General features: G+C 42.0%; 1 protein-coding gene across 1 annotated transcript in view; it reads right to left on the bottom strand.

Annotated features, from left to right (window-relative positions):
* Positions 1–22,953, bottom strand: part of CSMD3 (CUB and Sushi multiple domains 3) — a 615,639-nt gene that overhangs the window by 20,877 nt on the left and 571,809 nt on the right. Inside the window, 1 exon segment of the mRNA XM_070748648.1 lies at positions 10,217–10,375. Coding sequence (XP_070604749.1) covers positions 10,217–10,375 — 159 coding nt within the window.

A 22,953-nucleotide genomic window follows, 5' to 3' on the forward strand; every position in this document is an offset into this window, starting at 1 on the left:
GTAAGTATGCATTGGCATATTCATTTACAAAGGGTAATTATTTCAGGAATACTGAAAGGGAAAAAATGAAACCCACAAGTATACAGAGAAAGAATTTGGAGCCATTAGCAAAATAAATAAATAATTCGTGTAAAACCACTCTTGTTCAATGTTCATTGCCAACACATCAATCCTCTAAACACTGATAATTTTGCAAATCTACCTGCTATACCACATTTATTAATTTGTATTTCACTATGATGTAATTATAAAAAACACTGCATGCTAGCCTATCCAATCCAGTCTTCTTTGTAAATAGGTAAATATTTGTTTAGCTAATAAATTTGAGTGGATTCAAACCAACAAAACCCATGTCCCTAGCTATCCTTGGGATCAATTCTAAGGATATCTTCAACATTAAAGTTAAAGAAACAATTTCTATATCTCTGGTGGGGCAACTCTCATTAGATATTAGATTAGCCACTTTTAAAAAAAGGTATTTAGTATCGGAACCGATGCAGTGGTTAGAATGCAGTATGGCAGGCTAATTCTGCACACAGTTAGAAGTTTGATTCTTACAGGCTCAAGACTGACTTGGCCTTCCATCCTTCTGAGATCAGTAAAATGATTATTGGGGGCAGAATAATACCTTACAGCTTCGATTGATACGTCTCAGTATTGTCCATGTCTAAATTTAACAGGCCAAAATGAAGCAGATGTCTCCTTTTTTGCCAATGAATTTTTACTCAATTCAAAAAAGATTGGAAGCTGAAATTGAACTGACAGACTTAATCATCTTCCTTGAAGAATTCTTTGGATTATTATTATTTTTGGCAAATTATGACTGATCACTTTTGCAGACGCTGCAAGCTTCAACAGTAAATGGACTTGCTTAAGGAGCATCCAATACTCCTTTGAGATATCCTTCTGATTCAGAAATTACATTTCTGGAAAATTTACATTTGGAAAAGAGCAGTTTCCAAGAATCCAGATGTCTGTGCCTGGTGAAATCCAAATGTTAGCTGTCAAGTATAGCTGCCATAGTTAAAGGATAGCATACAAATGAACAACAGTTCACAATTCGTTATAAAAACAAAACAAAAACAAAATCAAAACCACCCAAACAAAAAGTTGCCATGCATAAATTACAATTAGAGTGAGTAGATCTGCCTTGCTGCTCATCGCATGAAAATGAAATGGACAGCATTTACATTTACTAAATAATATTTATCTGTATGGAGATTTTCTGTATATAGAACAACAATAGATCTTGAGTCATTCTTGAAAGCTCTTCTTTAGTATTACTGGAGTTCTATTTAGAAACATAGAAACATAGAAGACTGACGGCAGAAAAAGACCTCATGATCTATCTAGTCTGCTTTTATACTATTTTTTGTATTTTATCTTACAATGGATATATGTTTATCCCAGGCATGTTTAAATCCAGTTACTGTGGATTTACTAACCACGTCTGCTGGAAGTTTGTTCCAAGGATCTACTACTCTTTCAGTAAAATTATATTTTCTCATGTTGCTTTTGATCTTTCCCCCAACTAACTTCAGATTGTGTCCCCTTGTTCTTGTGTTCACTTTCCTATTAAAAACACTTCCCTCCTGAACCTTATTTAACCCTTCAACATATTTAAATGTTTTGATCATGTTCTCCCTTTTCCTTCTGTCCTCCAGACTATACAGATTGAGTTCATTAAGTCTTTCCTGATACATTTTATGCTTAAGACCTTCCACCATTCTTGTAGCCCGTCTTTGGACCCGTTCAATTTTGTCAATATCTTTTTGTATGTGAGGTCTCCAGAACTGAACACAGTATTCCAAATGTGGTCTCACCAGCACTCTATATAGCGGGATCATAATCTCCCTCTTCCTTCTTATTATACCTCTAGCTATGCAGCCAAGCATCCTACTTGCTTTCCCTACCACCTGACTGCACTGTTCACCCATTTTGAGACTGTCAGAAATCACTACCCCTAAATCCTTCTCTTCTGAAGTTTTTGCTAACACAGAACTGCCAATACAATACTCAGATTAAGGATTCTTTCTAGAATTTCAGCGACCAAAACTGGATGCAATATTCCAAATGAATTGAATAAATTGTGAATGTCTGATGAAGACATCTAATTCAGTCACGGATCATATATTTTCTTTACCAATTTTTCATTTTTTCCTAATATAATTTCATCTAGTTCAGTCATTTCTAAATTGATACCTTCTGCTTAAATATGACTTCAGTAACCGAGTTGTCGAAGCGTGGAACTCATTACCGGACTCCATAGTGTCATCCCCAAACCCCCAACACTTTACCCTTAGATTATCTACGGTTGACCTATCCAGATTCCTAAGAGGTCAGTAAGGGGCGAATACAAGTGCACTAGAGTGCCTTCCGTCCCCTGTCCTATTGCTCTCCTATATCTCCTATATACCTTTCCTCTATTCCTATATCTCTTCTTCTATTCTTTCATTGATATATTCTATTCCTATATCTTCTTTTCTATTATTTCTTAGATATATTTTACTATGAGTATCTCCTCTATAACCTTCATCATGTATTTTACTATGTGTATATTGATATATACCCACTAAAACCCTCATTGTGTATTGGACTTTTATATCCTTTCTTTATATATAATAACTCATGTCTATCCTCTTCAATATGTATTGTGCATTGGACAAAATAAATAAATAAAAAAATAAATAAAAATCTCATGAACCAATCCATTTGTAGTCCCTGTTTCTCTAAAGTTTGTGCAGATTTTAATTCACCATTCTTTGTTAAAATATCCTTATAACCTGGGATATTATCCTAATTAACTCAACTTGGGGGTGATAAAGTTTCAATAATAGATATCCCAAGTGGCACACTCAAATAATGTTTATATTTTATCTTTTCCCCATACTAAGTATAGTGAGTTTCTAACTGCATGCCTCTGAAAGTAGCTATATAATTTATTCTTTCCATACCAAATAAGTGCATGTCATCTCACCTGTAAATCATGTCCCTCTAAATCTAAAAGTCTCATTGTCCAATAAGATCCATTCTCTCATCCATATTATTGCTGCTGCTTGGTAATACAGTGATCCCTCGATTAGCACGGTCTCGATTAGTGCGAAACGCTACAACACGGTTTTTCAAAAAATATTAATTAAAAAATACTCCACGGTTTTTTTGCTATACCACGGTTTTTCCCACCCGATGACGTCATACGTCATCACCAAGAGTCACTTCTCTGTCTCTTTCTCTTTCTTTCCTGTCACTCTGCTTCAATCATTTTCTCATTTCTCTTTTTTTCTCCCCTTTTTTCTATCATTTCTCTCTCTCTTTCTTCCTCTCTCACACTCTCTTCCTCCCTTCTCTCTCCCCCCCTCCACTTGCCCACGAGAAGAAAAAAAGCAACCTCTGCCGGGCAGCTCCCCTTGTGCCCCCGCTTTGTGCCTGCCTCTTTTGGGGATTTTCTTTTCTTTTCTTTTTTGCGCTGGCGGCGGGAGCTGTTGGGGAGGGCTCTGCCGGGAAGGCCTCTCAGCTGCAGAGCCGAATGGGGGCGGAGGCAACAGCGGAGCCCGGCGCTGGGGCCATGCAAGGCTGTTCATCCAGGGGGGTGTGGACTGGCAAGTCGCCCTCCTTTCTCTCTCTTTCTCTCTCTTATACCACACCGGTAACAGGGAGAGAAAGAGAGAGAGCGGAGGGCACCTTGCCGGTCCACGCCCCCCTAGATGAGTGGCTCCGCATGGCCCCAGCGCCGCCCAGACAAAGGGGAAACCCTAAGATCGCTTGCCGCTTGCCGTATTGCAGCGAAGGAGGCGAAGCAAGGCTCCAAGCTGCAATACGGCAAGTGGCAAGTGATCTTGGGGTTTCCCCTTTGCCTGGGCGGCGGGAAGACCCAGGGAAGGTTCCTTCAGCCGCCCAACACCTGATCCGCTCCGCAGCGCGGCAGCAGCGAGGAGCCGAAGATGGGGTTTCCCCTTTGCCTGGGCAATGGGGAAACCCCATCTTCGGCTCCTCGCTGCTTCCGCGCTGCAGAGCAGATCAGCTGTTGGGCGGCCGAAGGAACCTTCCCTTGGTCTTCCCCGCCGCCCACACGCAAACTCCACCATCTGCGCATGTGCGGCCATGAAAAAAATGGCGTGCATGCGCAGATGGTGTTTTTTTACTTCCGCACCACTATAACGCGGAAATCGATTAGCGCGGGAGGTCTTGGAACGTAACCCCCGCGCTAATCGAGGGATCACTGTATAACTCCCAATTAGGAAGGTCAAATCCCCACCAAATTCTCGCATCTTGTAACATTTTCATGTTTATTTTTGTCTTTTCCATTGCCAAATAAATTTCAGCATTGTTTTGTTTAGTTCATTAAAAAGTCTTGTCTATTTTTATAGGTATTGTTGCAAATAAGAAAATAGTCATGGTAAAATGTTCATCTTTATTAAAGCAATCCTGCCCATCAATGATAACTGAAGATTCTTCCTTAGAATATCCTATTCACGTATTTATTAATTAACATTCCAAGAATGTTGTCACCTGCTTTTCCTTCATAGAAGACATGCTCATTATTTTTCCACAAGGTTTGTTCTTTATAATTTTAAATTAATCAATTTTGACAACTTATTGGGACTAGTAAGAGTGCAAGAATTAGGCTAATGAATCTATAATTTCCTAGTTCCTGCTGCATTTCTTTTAAAGAAATGTTGCTACATTGCCTTCTCTTTAATTCCAAGGTAAATTACCTAATTTTGGCAAATTTATATGATTTTCTTAGATCTAATATCTTTCCCATTTGAGTTTTAAAAGAAGTAGGAAAAATGTTTAAGTGTCCATACCTATTTTCAGTTTGTCAAAAAGATCTTAAGTTGTTGCAGTCCTAAAGATACTTTTATTAGAACAACTATAGTAACAGAATCAGGGAATCTGAATATTCTTCCTAATTTCCTTCTTTTCAGCCTAATTTCATGGGGGAGAGATAGTTATCGGAGCCCTTTTCACCCACTACTTTCTTGGTCTGTAGGAGAAACAGGCAGAAGACTACCAGAATATATTCATGAACACCAACTAGCGTTTAGAAAACATGATGAAAACTCTTTAATTTCACAACACATGGGCATATTTAAATCATAGTTTCAACTGGGCTTACACCAAGATTAACATCAGATTAACAATCAAGAAGTAAATTATATCTCAACTAGATCAAAGAAAATCTATCGACTTTTGCAAAGCCTTCGATTCAGTGGTCCAAGACAAACTACTCCTAAAACTCAAATCCTATGGTATCTCAGGATTCCTCCACAGCTGGATTACAGCATTCCTGTCAAACAGGCAACAAGTTGTCAAAATAGGAAGCACCATATCCACCCCCGTCCCTGTTAAAAGTGGCATTCCCCAAGGCAGTGTACTGGGACCAACTCTATTCATTCTCTACATCAGTAGTCCCCAACGTTTTTTCCACCAGGGACCAGTTTCAGCAAGACAATTTTTCTATGGCCCAGTGGGGGCGGAAAGGGGCGTGGTTGGGGGCGGGATTAAGCATGGGGGTGCTGGTCCTCCCCGCCCCTCTTTCCCGCCATCGTCCTGTGGCCGGCAGAACCTGCCTCCCAAGCCTTCTTGCCCAGCGGGAGCTAAGCGCTGGAGAGAGGGGGTCAGGCTGGCCCTCCTGCCTCCCCCCAGCCAAAAACGCAAAAGCGCCCCACGGCAGAAGCCAAAAGAGGCTTGAGCCTCTCGGTCCTTCCCGCCCCTCTGTCCCATCCATCGTCCTGTGGCCGGCAGAACCTGCCTCCCGAGGCCTCTTGCCCGGCGGGAGGCGAAGCGCTGGAGGGAGGGGGTGGCGGCATGAGGGCCGGCAGCTGCTGACTCCACGGACCGGTGCAACATGCCCCGCGGCCCGGTACTGGTCCGCGGCCCGGTGGTTGGGGACCCCTACTCTACATCAATGACCTGTGCAATCATATCACAAGCAACTGTGTTCTTTTCGCCGATGATGTAAAACTCTTCAACACCACTGATAACACAACTATTCTCCAAAAAGACATTGACTCTGATTCAGATTGGTCTAACACCTGGCAACTCCAAATATCAACAAACAAATGCTCTGTCCTCCACATCGGCAAAAATGCATTGCTTAGATGTTGTGGTTACTATCATCCTGAACCAATTCACTGATCATAAAAAGCATCTTGAAGGTTATGGCCCATAGTCTATCATGCAGATCTAGATATTTTATTGACTTCCCAGCTCAGAGTTAAAAGAAATTAGCAGAGCTAATGCTTTGCAGATGACTTTTATGCATATGGGAGAACAAGAAATAAAATGAGTAAGCCATACTGCATTTTTAAATATGTGTGTGTCACCTTATGATTCTTGTTTAGAATAACACAACAGAACAACTGCAAAATATTTGTAGGACCAATATCAACAAATCACCTTCATTAAACTACAATTAAAATTCTACTACCATTAGACAGAGAGGCCTGTATTTACCATTTAATGAAACTATTTTAGGAGAGATGTTTGAATGTGTTGAGTGTAGAGTGCACTGATCTCCTTCAGTGTGGGTGTCAAGCACAATCACTCCATATGAAATCACATGGAGAAGTGAGATTCTACTTAGTTTAGTTTAGTTTAGTTTTATTGGATTTATATGCCGCCCCTCTCCGAAAACTCGGGGCGGCTAACAACAATCATGAAAATATACAATAAAATCCAATACTAAAAGCAAATTAAAACCCCTTAATATATAAAAACCAAACATACATACAAACATACCATGTATACAGTTGCAACAGCCTAGGGGGAGAAAAAAGTCTTAATTCCCCCATGCCTGGCGGCAGAGGTGGGTTTTAAGTAGCTTACGAAAGGCAAGGAGGATGGGGGCAATTCTAATCTCTGGGGGGAGTTGGTTCCAGAGGGTCGGGGCCGCCACAGAGAAGGCTCTTTTCCTGGGTCCCGCCAAGCGGCATTGTTTAGTTGACGGGACCCGGAGAAGACCCACTCTGTGGGACCTAACTGGCCGCTGGGATTCGTGCGGCAGAAGGCGGTCCCTGAGGTAATCTGGTCCGGTGCTATGAAGGGCTTTATAGGTCATAACCAACACTTTGAATTGTGGCCGGAAGCTGATCGGCAACCAATGCAGACTGCGGAGTGTTGGTGTGACATGGGCATATTTAGGGAAGCCCATGATTGCTCTCGCAGCTGCATTCTGCACGATCTCAAGTTTCCGAACACTTTTCAAAGGTAGCCCCATGTAGAGAGCGTTACAGTAGTCGAACCTCGAGGTGATGAGGGCATGAGTGACTGTGAGCAGTGACTCCCGGTCCAGATAGGGTCGCAACTGATGCACCAGATGAACCTGGGCAAACGCCCCCCTCGCCCCAGTTGAAAGATGTTTCTCTAATGTGAGCTGTGGATCGAGGAGGACGCCCAAGTTGCGAACCCTCTCTGAGGGGGTCAATGATTCTCCCCCCAGGGTGATGGACGGACAGATGGAATTGTCCTTGGGAGGCAAGACCCACAGCCACTCCATCTTGTCTGGGTTGAGTTTGAGTTTGTTGACACCCATCCAGGCCCCAACAGCCTCCAGGCACTGGCACATCACTTCCACTGCTTCGCTGACTGGACATGGGGTGGAGATGTAGAGCTGAGTATCATCGGCATATTGATGATACCTCACCCCATGCCCTTGGATGATCTCAACCAGTGGTTTCATGTAGATGTTAAATAGCAGGGGGGAGAGGACCGATCCCGGAGGCACCCCACAAGGGAGAAACCTAGAGGTCGACCTCTGACCCCCCACTAACACCGACTGCGACCAACCGGAGAGGTAGGAGGAGAACCACTGAAGGACAGTGCCTCTCACTCCCAACCCCTCCAGCCGGCGCAGAAGGATACCATGGTCGATGGTATCAAAAGCCGCTGAGAGGTCAAGAAGCACCAGGACAGAGGACAAGCCCCTGTCCCGGGCCCGCCAGAGATCATCCATCAACGCGACCAAAGCAGTTTCCGTGCTGTAGCCGGGCCTGAATCCAGACTGCTGAGGACCTAGATAATCGTCTTCTTCCAAGGACCGCTGGAGTTGGAGCGCCACCACCTTCTCGACAACCTTCCCCATAAAGGGAAGGTTGGAGACTGGACGGTAGTTATTAAGCACAGCTGGGTCCAGAGAAGGCTTCTTGAGGAGGGGGCGCACAAGTGCCTCCTTATAAAGGGCTGGAAAGGACCCCCTCCCCAAGGAGGCATTGACAATCTCCTGGGCCCAGCTCCGTGTCACCTCTCGACTGGCCGAAACCAACCAAGAGGGACACGGATCCAGTAAATAGGTGGCAGAGCTCACAGCTCCAATGGCCTTGTCCACTTCATCAGGTGTCACCAAGTCAAACTCCTCCCAGACAGATGGACAAAGACGTTTAGCCCCAGTGACCTCGACTGACTCGTTGTTAGTCGACTCTGTTTTACAATTGGAGTCGAGGTCAGCTCGGATCTGAGCGATTTTATCAGCAAAAAACGTGTTAAAGTCCTCAGCACTGCTCTGTAAGGGCTCCCCAACTCCCCCCTGATTAAGAAGGGAGCGGGTCACCCTAAACAGAGCGGCCGGGCGGGATTCTGCTGATGCAATCAAGGCGGCATGATACGCGCATCTTGCCGCCTTGAGAGCCACTTTGTAAGTCTTAATATGAGCTCTTACAAGTGTTCGATCGGATTCGGACTTACTCTTCCTCCATCGCTTCTCTAGACATCTCTTCTGGCGTTTCAACTCCCGGAGCTCCTCGTTGAACCATGGAGCTCTACGGGGTCTAGCGCCACGGAGAGGTCGCAGCGGCGCAATTCAGTCAAGGGCCTCCGCTGCAGCCTTGTTCCAGGCCTCAGCCAGAGATTCTGCCGAACTGCGGACGAGTGTATCTGGAAGAACCCCAAGCGCCTTCTGAAAACCATCTGGATCCATCAGGCGCCTGGGGCGGAACAACTTAATCGGTTCCGCCTCCCTGCGGGGGAGGATTGGAGCCAGGAAGTCAAGCCGCAGTAGAAAATGGTCTGACCATGACAAAGGCAACACTTCTAAGCCCCTTAGTCTCAGACCATTACTCAGTTGCTCAGAGAGGAATACCATGTCGGGTGCATGTCCCCCCTCATGAGTCGGACCCTGTACTACTTGAGTCAGGTCCATGGCTGCCATGGTGGCCATGAATTCCTGTGCCAATCCAGAGGATTCGCCGAGCGACGGCAGGTTGAGGTCCCCCAAGAGAATAAGTCTAGGGAACCCCACTGCCAGCCCGGCTACCTCCTCAAGTAGCACAGGCAGGGCTTGTGCCACGCAGCTGGGAGACAGGTACATGAGAAACAAACCCACCTGAACCCCTAAGTCCAACTTCACCAGGAGGGACTCGCAACCCGCAATCTCCGGGGCAACGAGTCTACGCAGGCAAAGGCTCTCCCTGGCTATAATAGCCACTCCTCCCCCCCTTCCCCGGGGTTGAGGTTGATGCCATATCTGAAACCCGGCTGGGCAAATTTCAGAGAGAGGAACTCCTCCCTCTGGGCCCAGCCAGGTTTCAGTTACACATGCCAGGTCGGCCTCCTCATCCAGGATTAAATCCCGGATGAGGAGAGCTTTATTTACCATCGACCTGGCATTGAGTAGCAGCAACCTGAGCTGAGCCCAGGGCTAGACTTACACTCGTCACCAGTATTCTGGGTTGAGCTCATGGAGCCGGAACAAGGGATCTTTATTAAGCAACGATCCCTCCTTCCCCTGGAATGGCTAGCTCCGTGGCTCCCACCATATCTGCCTCTCCCCAGCAACACTGAAATATCCTGACCCTCTGTCACCCCAGAGATAGATGTCCCTCCCCCTCCTGCCTCTCCAGCGCCAGGTAGGCCAAATATATTATTTACATCCTTCCCATTCATCTCACCCATACTGTGACCCCACCCATCCCATCCATACCAATCATTCGCTCCATACACACTACACCCACCCCAATTATCCATCACTAAAACACCCCCCCAATAATTTAGTTAAAATATGAATCAATTTATAATTAAAAATACTAAGATTAAAATACTAATAAAAAGATAATAGATACAAATAGAAAAAACAGAATATATAAAATATAGGTAATAAGTTCGTCTTGAACAACATCAGATTATGGAGGGCTTTACAATGATCATCACTTCCATGAAATGGCTGTTGGTAGACATGTTAAGTGAACTAAATTTAGACATTTATCATTGTTGTTCCTACCTGAAAGCAACAACTCCATATTGCTATTAGTAAGGGTCGCATTCACTCTTCCAGATGATGTATTGAAATGAGTAACGGTCAAGGTCATTGGTTGCTTTTTGCCTTTATAATTGTAGGATCCTTTCCATATGTAATTCTGAGCAAACACATCATCAGGAACTGCAAAATAAAAATAAAGTCTAAATATTAACAAAATTAAACAACAATAATACTAATAGAAAAAGGCACAAGACAGGGATGTGCGCTTTCACCTCTATTATTCATATTAACGCTAAAGGTGCTTAATAGAATAATTAGAATATGAGTATGGCCCTCACCATCCCGTTAAAATGTTTTCTTCATAATCAACAATTTGTAATGAGAAGGCTTATTACAGTTCTTCTAACTCCTTAATCTGTTTATAAAGATTCTAAAATCATTTTTTTAAAGTGTCATTTTGTTTTATTCAAATGTTTTAAAATTCTTAGATTTACATGAAAGATTTGTCAAGTAATTAACCCAGTGCAAAGAAACATTCCTTTCCAAAGTTTCTCAATTCCCAAAAAAGCCATTAACAATTTCCAAAAATCATTAAGAAAGGAAGAATAAAAATACAGTGTCTCTTCAAAGACTCTGAAATGCAGCTTGGGCAAAGCTCATTTCCCCTTGGTTCCCAAGACTCTGATGTCTTACTGCATTCTTTTGAGGACCCAATGTAGGATGCATTTTGGGCCAATTCTGGTCCTCTCCTTGCTCCAGAGGAGCCAATTTGTTTACCACCTTCTCGTTCAGCTATGATTGGCTCCATTGTCTGTTTGAAAAATATATTGTTATACTCTGCTTCCCCACAAACATTCTTGAATTTATAAACAGAGTGTAATAATTCATTTTATAAATAGAAACATCCTATATATGGCATGTCACAGAAGCCATGAAAAAACAACAAACAAAGGAAGTCATGTTATTTAGAGTGTTAAATGAGGTAATGGTTCGTACCCATTCTTTTTGTTTTATGGATACTTAATGTAAGAAGGTATTATGAGCTTGAACCTGTGCCATTTGATGCAATACTTGCCTAATCAATGAGTTCAGGGAGACCTATTTATCCTGCTAGGGACTCAGATAAGATAGCAGCGAATTCAATCTTCTGTAAAAAGTTTGCCAACATATTCAAATCAAGTGTTATTCTGATGTAACTAAAAGTCCTCTAAGATTTCTTCCAACCCAATGAATCTATGACTCAAACTAGAAAACCTCCTCCCATGGATATAGACAACATGGAGCCATTCATCAAATTCTAATTTATGAAAAAAAGATCTTTCTGAAGTCTATCCAGTAGAAGAGGCATAACACTTTTGTATTTTCATTTGTAGGAAAGAGAAACTTTTAAAGAAAAAAAAACCAGACCCCACAAAATAGCGACCAGTTAGGTCCCACAGAGTGGGTCTTCTCCGGGTCCCGTCAACCAAACAATGTCGCTTGGCGGGACCCAGAGGAAGAGCCTTCTCTGTGGCGGCCCCGGCCCTCTGGAACCAACTCCCCCCAGAGATTAGAATTGCCCCCACCCTCCTTGCCTTTCGAAAGCTGCTTAAAACCCACCTCTGCCACCAGGCATGGGGGAACTGAGATATTCTTTCCCCCTAGGCCTTTACAATTTTATGCATGGTATGTCTGTATGTATGATTGGTTTTTATATAATGGGTTTTTAATTGTTTTTAGTATTGGATTTTGTTATATACTGTTTTATTGCTGTTGTTAGCCGCCCCGAGTCTGTGGAGAGGGGCGGCATACAAATCCAATAAATAAATAAATAAATAAATAAATAAATAAATAAATAAATAAATAAATAAATAAACAATAAATAAAATAATCCAAGATAAACACCACATTCCTTAATTGTGTCATAATCGTCTGTCTTATGACGACGTATTCTCATTTGCTGAAACTTATCTCATACAGGAGAGTCAAAATATGTCAATTAACATTACCATTTACAAAGGCATGTACAGTATTTTGCTACCAGATCTGCACCCCATTTACCATTTACAAAGGCATGTACAGTATTTTGCTACCAGATCTGCACCCCATTTGGGTCTTCTTGTTTGCTCTAACACATCTACCGTATTTTTCGCTCCATAAGACGCAGTTTTTTCCCTCCCAAAGTAGGATGAAAAATCAGCCTCGTCTTATGGAGCGAAGATGCAGGCAGGGAGGGGGGGGAGGCTGCGAATTCGGAAGCGCCATCCCGCCGGCTGGCTGGCTAGCTGCTGCCTGGCCCACCGTTCCCCGTAAGCTGCGCCCGTGAGCAGGCGTGCACCCCCAAATACACCCGAGTGCCCTTTTCCACGGGCGCGCGCTCCCCATCCCCCTGCCAGCCCGCGGGGAGGTGGGCGGGGGCGGGGAGGTGTGGCAGTAGGAGTAAAGGGAGCCGCGGCCGCCCCTGCCTCCCCACGGTGCCTCCGGCCAAATGCGCCCCTGGCTTCTCCACGCTGCCCTATTGCCCGCCCGATCCGCCTCCTCTCCTCCTCTGCCACCTCCTGCGTTGGGGTGCGATCTGCCTCCTCTCCTCCGCTGCCTCCTCCTGCCTTGGGGCGCAATCTGCCCCCTCTCCAACGTCGCTGCCTTCTGCCTTGGGGCGCGATCCGCCCCCTCTCCTCCGCCTCCGCCTTCTGCCTTGGGGCGCGATCCGCCCCCTCTCCTCCTCCACCGCCCCCTGCCTTGGGCGAGCAATCCGGGAGTCTGGGACAGGGTGGCTTTACGCCATGAAGAGAAAACGGCCGACTTTTCCCTGCTGCCGGAGCCGTTTCCTCTTCATGGCGCAAAGCCACACAGTCCCGGACTCCGGGATTGCTCGCCCAAGGCAGGAAGCGGCGGAGGAGGAGAGGGGGCGGATCGCGCCCCAAGGCAGAAGGCAGCCATCTGCCCAGACAGAAAGGAAACAAGAGAAAGAAAGTGAGAAGAAGAGAGAGAAAGAGGGGGAGAGAGAGAGAAAGAGAGAGGGGGAGAGAGAGAAAGAGAGGGAGAGGGAGAAAGAGAGTGGGAGAGGGGGGAGAGATAGCAAGAGAGGGAGAGAGAGAAAGAGAGAGGGAGAGGGGGGAGAGAGAGGGAGAGGGGGAGAGATAGCAAGAGAGAGAGAAAGAGAGAGGGAAAGGGGGAGAGAGGGGGGAGAGAAAGAGAGAAAGAGAGAGGGAGGGAGAGAGAGGAGATAAAGAAAGAGGAGAGAGAGAAAGGAAGAGAAAGAAAGAAAGAGGGATAGAAAGAGAGAGAGAGAGTGAGAGATGCTCAGTGAGCCTTTCTTTGAAGTTGCCTTTCTTTTTTCTTTCTTTCTTTCTTTCTTTCCTTCTTTCTTTTTCTCTCTTGCTCTCTTGCTCTTTCATTCTTTTTTCTTTCTCTTGCTTTCTTTCTCTCCTTCCTTCCCTCATTCCATTTCTTTCATTCCCCCTCTCTATTTTTATTTCTCTTTCATTTTCTTTCTTTCTCTCTTTCTTGCTTTCTTTCTTGCTCTTTTTCTTTCTCTCTTTTACCTTCCCTTCCTCTATTTCTTCTTTTCTTTCTCCTTCCTACCTTCTTCCCTCCCTCCCTTCAGTCCTTCCTCTCTTACTCTCCCCTTTCATAAGTTTCCTTGCTTCCTTCCTCTGTTCCTGTCCCTTCCCCCTTTCTTTCTTTCTTTCTTTCTTTCTTTCTTTCCTTCCTTCCTTCCTTCCTTTCCTCCCTCCATTTCTTGCTTTCCTTTTCCTTCCTCCCTTCTTCCCTCCCTCACTCCCTTCTTTCACTCCTTCCTCTCTTCCTCTCCCCTTTTTGGCTCAAAATATTTTTTTTCTATTTTCCTCCTCTAAAATCTAGGTGCGTCTTATCAGCAGGTGCGTCTTATAGAGCGAAAAATACGGTAGTTATTTATATGTCTGCATTTAAAAATTTCAGGCAGTGTTAAAATCAGTTTGCAAGTTATGTTCAGGTGGTGTTGGGAATTTCTCATTAAATTCATCTATGTACTTAACCTGAGATTTAGTTTTATTAAGCTCAGGCTGTTTTCCAAGGTGACTCAAGTAGGGTTGAATTATTAGTGCTCATGAAGTTGCAACCTTGGAGTACTTAAACTGTGAATTCTTCAAGGTAATTTTAAAGTCTGAGTTTATTCTCTGACATGTCAAATAGAAATATTTCATAAGTGAAGAAAATTATTCTTGGCTTCTTTTAATCTCTTACAGGCATTTCTCACATTTTAATGCTAAATCAAAGTATCCCTTTGGAATAAATGAATGTTAATCATCATAAACAGAAGTGCAGAATGATGAGCTAAGCTCTATCTAATGCCAAGCATAAATCAATAGCAAAGGTTTCATTCTTTTCAATAAACTGGGCTTAGACCTTTAAATTTGAATAGATGCAAATAATCCTATATGTATTTGAATACTGAAATACTAAAACCATGATCATGTTCCAATAAAATTATGGAATAAGGACAATTAAAAAGACATTCTGAGAACAGCAAGCAATCATTCATTTTATATTCCATCATAATGAGGTTACTTCATTTGGCATTTTAGTATGCGCTTATGTTGACTTGAACATTAAAGTTTGTAATGAAATCATGTTTCCTTGTTCAAGCCCATTTATCCTTCTGTGTAACTAGCTATAGTCTCTTTTACTGAGGCAGTAAATAGAATAATAAAGCAATGCATCACCAACAATTTTAATACATGTTTAATAAAATTGAAATCATATCACAGCATTTCTTAAATATAGCAATAGCACTTAGACTTGTATACTGCTTCATAGTTATTTTACAATCCTCTAAAAATGGTTTACAGAGTCAGCATAATCTGGGTCCTCATCTTACCCTTTTTGGAAGGATAGAAGGTTGAATCAACCTTGAGCCAGGGACAGTGGTAGGATTAATTTTTTTTAATACTGGTTCTTTGGGCATGGCTTGAAGGGCATGGCATGGCTTGGTGGGTGTGGCTTGGTTGGCATGGCAGGGGAAGGATACTTCAAAATCTCCATTTTCCACCCCACTCCAGGAGAAGGTTACTACAAAATCTCCATTTCCTCCCAATAAACTGGGACTAGGAAGGCAGAGAATAGCTGAAGAAGAGGCAGTCAGAGGTAGTATTTACTGGTTCTCTGAACTACTGAAAATTTTCACTAATGGTTCTCCAGAACTGGTCAGAGCCTGCTGAAACCCACCTGTGACTGATGAGATTTGAACTGTCGAACTTCAGCTAGCAGTCAGCTGAAGTAGCCTGCAGTATTGCAATTTAATCACAGTGCCACTTCAGCTATTAAAATATAATCTTATATTTACTAATATTAAAATATTAAATATTATAATTATTTCTCATTTTCTCAAATTTCATGAAATTTCAAAGCAAATTTGTTTATATTCAGAATAATATAATTATGAATGATTTAAGGAAATCTAATAAAGATAGCGAGAGCTATCATGGGGCTTCCTAGATTCGCCCACCTTTCTACAACACTCCGTGGCCTGCACTGGCTGCCGATCGGTTTCCGGTCACAATTCAAAGTGTTGTTAATGACCTTTAAAACCCTTCATGGCATTGGACCAGAATACCTCCGGAACCGCCTTCTACCGCACGAATCCCAGCGGCCGATAAGGTCCCACAGAGTTGGCCTTCTCCGGGCCCCGTCGACCAAACAATGTCATTTGGCGGGCCCCAGGGGAAGAGTCTTCTTTGTGGCTGCCCCGACCCTCTGGAATCAACTCCCCCTGGAGATTAGAACGGCCCCCACCCTCCTTGTCTTTCGCAAGTTACTCAAGACCCACCTATATCGCCAGGCATGGGGGAATTAAGACATCTCCCCCAGGCTTTCTTATTTTTTATGTTTGGTATGTATGTGTTGTATGGTTTTTAAATTGTTGGGGTTTTTTAATATAATTTTATTATTAGATTTGTTCCATTGTTATACTGTTTTTATTATTGTTGTGAGCCGCCCCGAGTCTTCGGAGAGGGGCGGCATACAAGTCTAATAAATTGAATTGAATTGAATTGATCTATAGTCCTAAATAGCTCATTATTATAACAATGGAAGTATGAATACATGTTTATTGAACTAGCCAAAGAACTTCTATAGGCCTCTTCTCTTTCTTCACAATAATAACAACAACAAAACACTTGTAGTACTCCAGGAGTATCTTCATTGTTCTTGTCCATACTCAACATCTTCCATAATCCAACCAGTACTCATTCAAATTAACCAATGGAGAAATGCAAAAATTCCCATTACCAGACTTCTGTCCCCTTCTTTGTCATTACTTGAATTTATTTTCACTGCAACATTTTTAAGCCAGTTTTTGTGAACAGTTGTGGCACAGAAAATATTCTCTTCTGTTTAAAAAACAACATCAATGTATTGAGATACCATGATAACCAGCTGAGTTGCTGGGAAAGCCTCAGCCAAGGATCCAGGATGAAATAAGAATTCTTGCCAATATTAAAAATGCAAAACTGTATTTTCAGTAGAAGCATACAAAACGTTTTATGTTCAAAATATTTCAAGTTCAGAACACTTGTTTGACTCTGGAACAAGTTGTTCTGTTCATTTCAGATGCAATATGAGCTCAGGTTGTAGCTGTTTCAGATTTAAAATATTTCCAGAATAGTTGAAACAACCTGTTTCAAATTTGAAATGGTTTCTACACTCGTATTGGCAGCATTTTCTCTTTCGCTACAGCTGAGACAGAAAATAATCTGCTCAGATATGAACGAGATCTCAAAACAGTTGACCCGAGATAGCAAGGATATGCCACCAGTCCTATAGTATTGTAAATTGGGTTTGGGAAGAAGGCTTCACTGGTTTCAATGGGACTCACTTCTGATTTAAGGTCTATTTCAGCCATATCTTTGCTGCATAAATATAAAATCAAAAGCAAAGTCATCCTGATTATTTCTCAGTATTGGAGAAATTCAATAACTCTTCACATAGAATATATTAATTCATTGCTAGTACCAAAAGATATAAGGAATAAAAATACTAGGTACTGCTCTTTATTAGCTTTAGATTAGCGGACCCCAACCCCTAGGACATGGTCTGGCACCGATTCATGGACCACCAGGAAGTGGCAAGTGAGTGAAGCTCTATCCCATGTTCCCATGGCCAATGGAAAAACCAGCCTTCATGGAACTGGTTCATGGAGTCCAAAAGATTGGGAGCGGTTAATTTAAATTACTGAAAAAATAGTGAAATTACATCTTATACGTATATGTTTTCAAATTACTGATAGTCACTTTTAAATTTCAAGATGTGGCAAGCCCATGTCATCACACTCTGGTGTGGATTTATTTATCTATATTTATTTTCCATTGCAATGAATGCATGAAAGAAAGAAATAAGAAACTTATTTTCACATTTCAAGTGGTCCTCCACTTATGACCATACTTGTCCCTGGAATGTTGGTCATTAAGCAAGGCAGTCATTAAGAAAGACTCCATGTGACAACTGCAATCCTGGCTCTCTCCGTCATAATTGTTAAGTAATTGTGTGGGACATTAAGCAGAACATCAGATAGCGCCTCTTCACATCCCACCAGAGAGAACAATTATGTTAATAATTGAATCTAAAAAAACTCTCACTGCACTGGAGGAAAGGACCTAAAATCTGATGAACACACTAGTGCAGGCTATTCTTCCTGAAGGCTCAGTGTCAGGATTCAGATGGATGTCCTAATTAAATCATGAGTCTCAGCCAAGTTTCAAAAGAAATCCAGTTATTTATTAGGAGCTTCATGTCGGCATGTTCCCATGTGATGCCAACTCTGACCCTATGTAATTGACACTCAGATATGACCTTGTTTCCCCCTTCTTCCCAGGGTGTGTCATTAAACACATCCACCAGCAGTTTCACAGGTTGTAGAGTTCATTCCCCTCACTGCTGTATGTAATCCTGGGATATAGCCTTGAGAGATAAACATGGAATGTGCTACTGTCTTGGCCTGCTGTGCCATTTTGCCAGTTTCTCATTCCCATCCCCCCTGGCTTATGGCAACTCGAGAGACGTCCAGGGATGCTTTGTGAGTTGACCCTCAGCATGGCTAATGTTCATTACCATTGCACTCCCCAGAAGATGGAAGCACTAGCAAATGGTAGTGTTTTCTTCTCCAGAAGGACAGAAAAACGGCATTTATTAAAACACTAGTAAACACCATCATTTTCAAAAGTTTAGAACACTGGCATTCACTAACGTTTGAGGTCTGTTCCTCTAATACATGGGAAGATTTTCTCTCTGCACTGAGAGAAGGGGAAATCCTTCGGAACACTGAGTAACAGGCTTCAAACACAACATCCCACCAGCTTCCAACTTTCAACTGGCTTCTCCATTAACTTTCTCCATTGAAATCAGGAGAGAATATTGCAAATAATTCACATAATTGAAAGCTTTTGTCAAATGATCTAAATGAGGTCACATGACTGAGTCTGAAAGTACTTTATGGGCCACAAAACACTTGTTACGAGGTTGTTGTGCCTGTGAATGGTTGTTAAATGATCAATGAATAAATTGAGGATTATCCGTAGTTCAAGAAAATGTAATAACTATAATACTTATAATTCTGAGTGGCTGATCTGACTTGCTTCACACATTTTTAAATATTTGATGTGCCATTTGGGTAAATACCAGAAGTGAAGTGACAACAACGATTGATATAAAGAGGTTAGAAACAGACGCATTGTACAAATCAGTGAAACTCTTGCATTGAAAATTACCAAAACCATGTCATCTGCTTGAAAAGTGTCTCTGGCTATCTACAATTTGCATTGGTATGTAAATATAATATTACATTTCACTGCTGATATCATCAGTGAAATGAAATTGCTGTGACTACACACTCATGCATACCTGTTAAGAACATCATATTTCAGCTGTGGTGAGGAGGGCGTTTGCCCAGGCTCGCCTGGTGCACCAGTTGCGGCCCTATTTGGACAGGGAGTCATTGCTCACAGTCACTCATGCCCTCATCACCTTGAGGTTCGATTACTGCAACGCTCTCTACATGGGGCTACCTCTGAAAAGTGTTCGGAAACTTCAGATCGTGCAGAACGCAGCCGCGAGAGCCATCGTGGGGCTTCCAAGATTTGCCCACGTTTCTTCAACACTCTGTGGCTTGCATTGGCTGCCAATCAGTTTCCAGTCACAATTCAAAGTGTTGTTCATGACCTTTAAAGCCCTACATGGCAATGGACCAGAGTACCTCCAGAACCACCTGCTACCGCACGAATCCCAGCGACCGATAAGGTCCCACAGAGTTGGCCTTCTCTGGGTCCCGTCGACTAACAATGTCGTTTGGTGGGCCCCAGGGGAAGAGCCTTCTCTGTGGCGGCCTCGGCTTTTTGGAATCAACTCCCCCCTGGAGATTAGAACTGTCCCCACCCTCCCTGTCTTTCGTAAACTACTTAAGGCTCATTTATACCGCCAGGCATGGGGGAGTTGAGATAGCTCTTCCCCCTAGGCCATTACAAGTTATGCATGGTATGTTTGTGTGTATGTTTGGTTTTATAATAGGGGTTTTTAGTTGTTTTTTATTATTGGATTGTACATGTTGTGTTTATTATTATGGTTAGCTGCCCCGAGTCTGCGGAGAGGGGCGGCATACAAATCCAATAAATAATAATAATAATAATAATAATAATAATAATAATAATAATAATAATAATAATTATTATTATAACCTTAGCAAAGATGGAAACTATTCAAGGAGAGACGCAACCTAGAACTAAAGAGAAATTTCCTGATAATAGAACAATTAATCAGTGGAACAACTTGCCTCCAGAAATTGTGAATACTCCAACAGTGAAAGTTTTTAAGAAGATGTTGGATAACTATATATCTGAAGTGGTGTAGTTTTCCTGTCTAAGCAAGGGGTTGGACTAGAAAACCTTCAAGGTCCCTTCCAACTCTATTATTCTAAGAACCCAGCTACTTTAAGAATTTGAAGAAAGGGACTCCATTTAGAATCACACCCTTTTCAAAGCATCTGTTTGAACATGTTGCCCTTGGGAGTTGCCACAAAGAAGAAGGAGTCAATCTATTCTCCAAAGCACCTGAGGGTATGACAAGAACTGAGGGTATGGTGAACTAATCAAGGAAAGAAGCAATTAGAACTAAGGATAAATTTCCTGACAATTAATTAGTAGAACAACTTGCCTCCAGATGTTATAAATGCTCCAACACTGGAAGTTTTTAAGAAGAGGTTGGATAACCATTTGTCTGAAATGGTATAGGGTTTCCTGCCTAGAAGACCTCCGGAGGAACGTCCCTTCCAACTTATTCTATCTTTATTTCTCAATGTTTTTGTTGTGATTATTACAATTATTATGCGGTAAATCCCATCTTTCTGTCCAGGGTATAGTCAGAATGACTAACAACCTAAACTAAATTTCAAACAATTGAAAATCAATCCATTAATTAAAGAAAAATAAAGTTATTACTAACAGTTGAATAAGTGCCTCAACTCCTTTCCTAATGGTAGGATAATGGGGACAATATTCAAATCCCCCCAAATGCCTTCCAAAGCTTAGGATCAGTATAGGGAAAGTGATATAATAAAAACAATGTCATCTTATCCATACTGCATTTCCATCTGCTATATATCCTACCTTATACTCTTGGGATTGATTCAGATTAGATAACCCAAAGAAACAAAATATTTACACTAATCTACTGACATGGAATAAAGCTCCATATAACTATTCTTTGACTATGTCACAAAGGTGTTGGATCAAGGTGGTGCCGTGGATATTGCCTATCTGGATTTCAGCAAAGCCTTTGATATGGTTCCACATAAAGAGCTGATAGATAAATTAGTGAAGATTGGACTTAATCCCTGGATAGTTCAGTGGATTTCAAGCTGGTTGAAGCATAGACATCAGAGAGTTATTGTTAATGGCGAGTATTCTGAGAAGAGACAGGTTACAAGCGGTGTGCCACAAGGGTCTGTTCTGGGTCCTATGCTTTTTAATATGTTTGTGAGTGACATAGGGGAAGGTTTGGTAGGGAAGGTTTGCCTATTTGCCGATGACTCTAAAGTGTGCAATAGGGTTGATATTCCTGGAGGGGTCTGTAATATGGTAAATGATTTAGCTTTACTAGATAAATGGTCAAAGCAATGGAAACTGCAGTTTAATGTTTCCAAATGTAAAATAATGCACTTGGGGAAAAGGAATCCTCAATCTGAGTATTGCATTGGCAGTTCTGTGTTAGCAAAAACTTCAGAAGAGAAGGATTTAGGGGTAGTGATTTCTGACAGTCTCAAAATGGGTGAAAAGTGTGGTCGGGCAGTAGGAAAAGCAAGTAGGATGCTTGGCTGCATAGCTAGAGGTATAACAAGCAGAAAGAGGGAGATTGTGATCCCCTTATATAGAGCGCTGGTGAGACCACATTTGGAATACTGTGTTCAGTTCTGGAGACCTCACCTACAAAAAGATATTGACAAAATTGAACGGGTCCAAAGACGGGCTACAAGAATGGTGGAAGTTCTTAAGCATAAAACGTATCAGGAAAGACTTAATGAACTCAATCTGTATAGTCTGGAGGACAGAAGGAAAAGGGGGGGACATGATCGAAACATTTAAATATGTTAAAGGGTTAAATAAGGTTCAGGAGGGAAGTGTTTTTAATAGGAAAGTGAACACAAGAACAAGGGGACACAATCTGAAGTTAGTTGGGGGAATGATCAAAGGCAACATGAGAAAATATTATTTTACTGAAAGAGTAGTAGATCCTTGGAACAAACTTCCAGCAGACGTGGTTGGTAAATCCACAGTAACTGAATTTAAACATGCCTGGGATAAACATATATCCATTGTAAGATAAAATACAGGAAATAGTATAAGGGCAGACTAGATGGACCATGAGGTCTTTTTCTGCCGTCAGTCTTCTATGTTTCTATTAGCAATGTCATATAGTTGCCCAGAACATTACTTCTGTTGAGTTCCCATATCTGTTTGATTCTATATTTAATACCCAGTCTTATTAACTATCAACACTTGGACCAAAATTGGGAGTTAAGTAATAGACCACTGCATTAGACTTTAAAAGTACATAATTCATCAAATTGAATGATACTGACATTGCCAACGGTACACTGAAATGTATAAGCAATACCAAAAACAACAGAAAATCCTCATTAGAACAAAGCAAGAATCATAATCTTGCCAATATTATGTACTTAAAGGTTGCAATGATTTTACTGAGTAATTTAGGTATATGGATAATAGGTTCAAAAGTCGCTCAACTTTAGCTAGGTAATAAATAAAAGAGGTGAAGTTTTCTTGAGTGCATAGAGAAAAATCCTAGGGTGAAATTGATTTAAGCTTTAGCTGCCAAGAATTATCCACTTATTTCTTCCCGTACACAAATGAGTTTGAGAACTACAGAAATTTCTTTCACGCTCATCTGTATGAAAGGATAACTAAAAGGGGATAGGATAGCATTTTTCAAATACTTCAAAAAAAATGGCACAAAGAAGGAGGTCAAGAGCTGTTCTTACTGGGGGAGAACAGAACATGAAATAATGGGTTTAAGTTACAGGAAAAGAAATATCAACTTAATGTTGAAGGGAAAGGAAGCTTCCCATAATAAAAACCTACTACTTAAAAATGAACATTAGAAAGGATGTGGAAGTAATTAGGAGGAAAACAAAAGTGAAATGTGTTAACACATTGGTAAAAAGATGTTGAGATTCTACAAAGAATGCAGAGAAGAGCAACAAAGATGATTAGGGGACTGGAGGCTAAAACATG

Source organism: Erythrolamprus reginae, chromosome 3, assembly GCF_031021105.1.
Source record: "Erythrolamprus reginae isolate rEryReg1 chromosome 3, rEryReg1.hap1, whole genome shotgun sequence".
NCBI classification, from domain to species: Eukaryota; Metazoa; Chordata; class Lepidosauria; order Squamata; family Dipsadidae; genus Erythrolamprus; species Erythrolamprus reginae.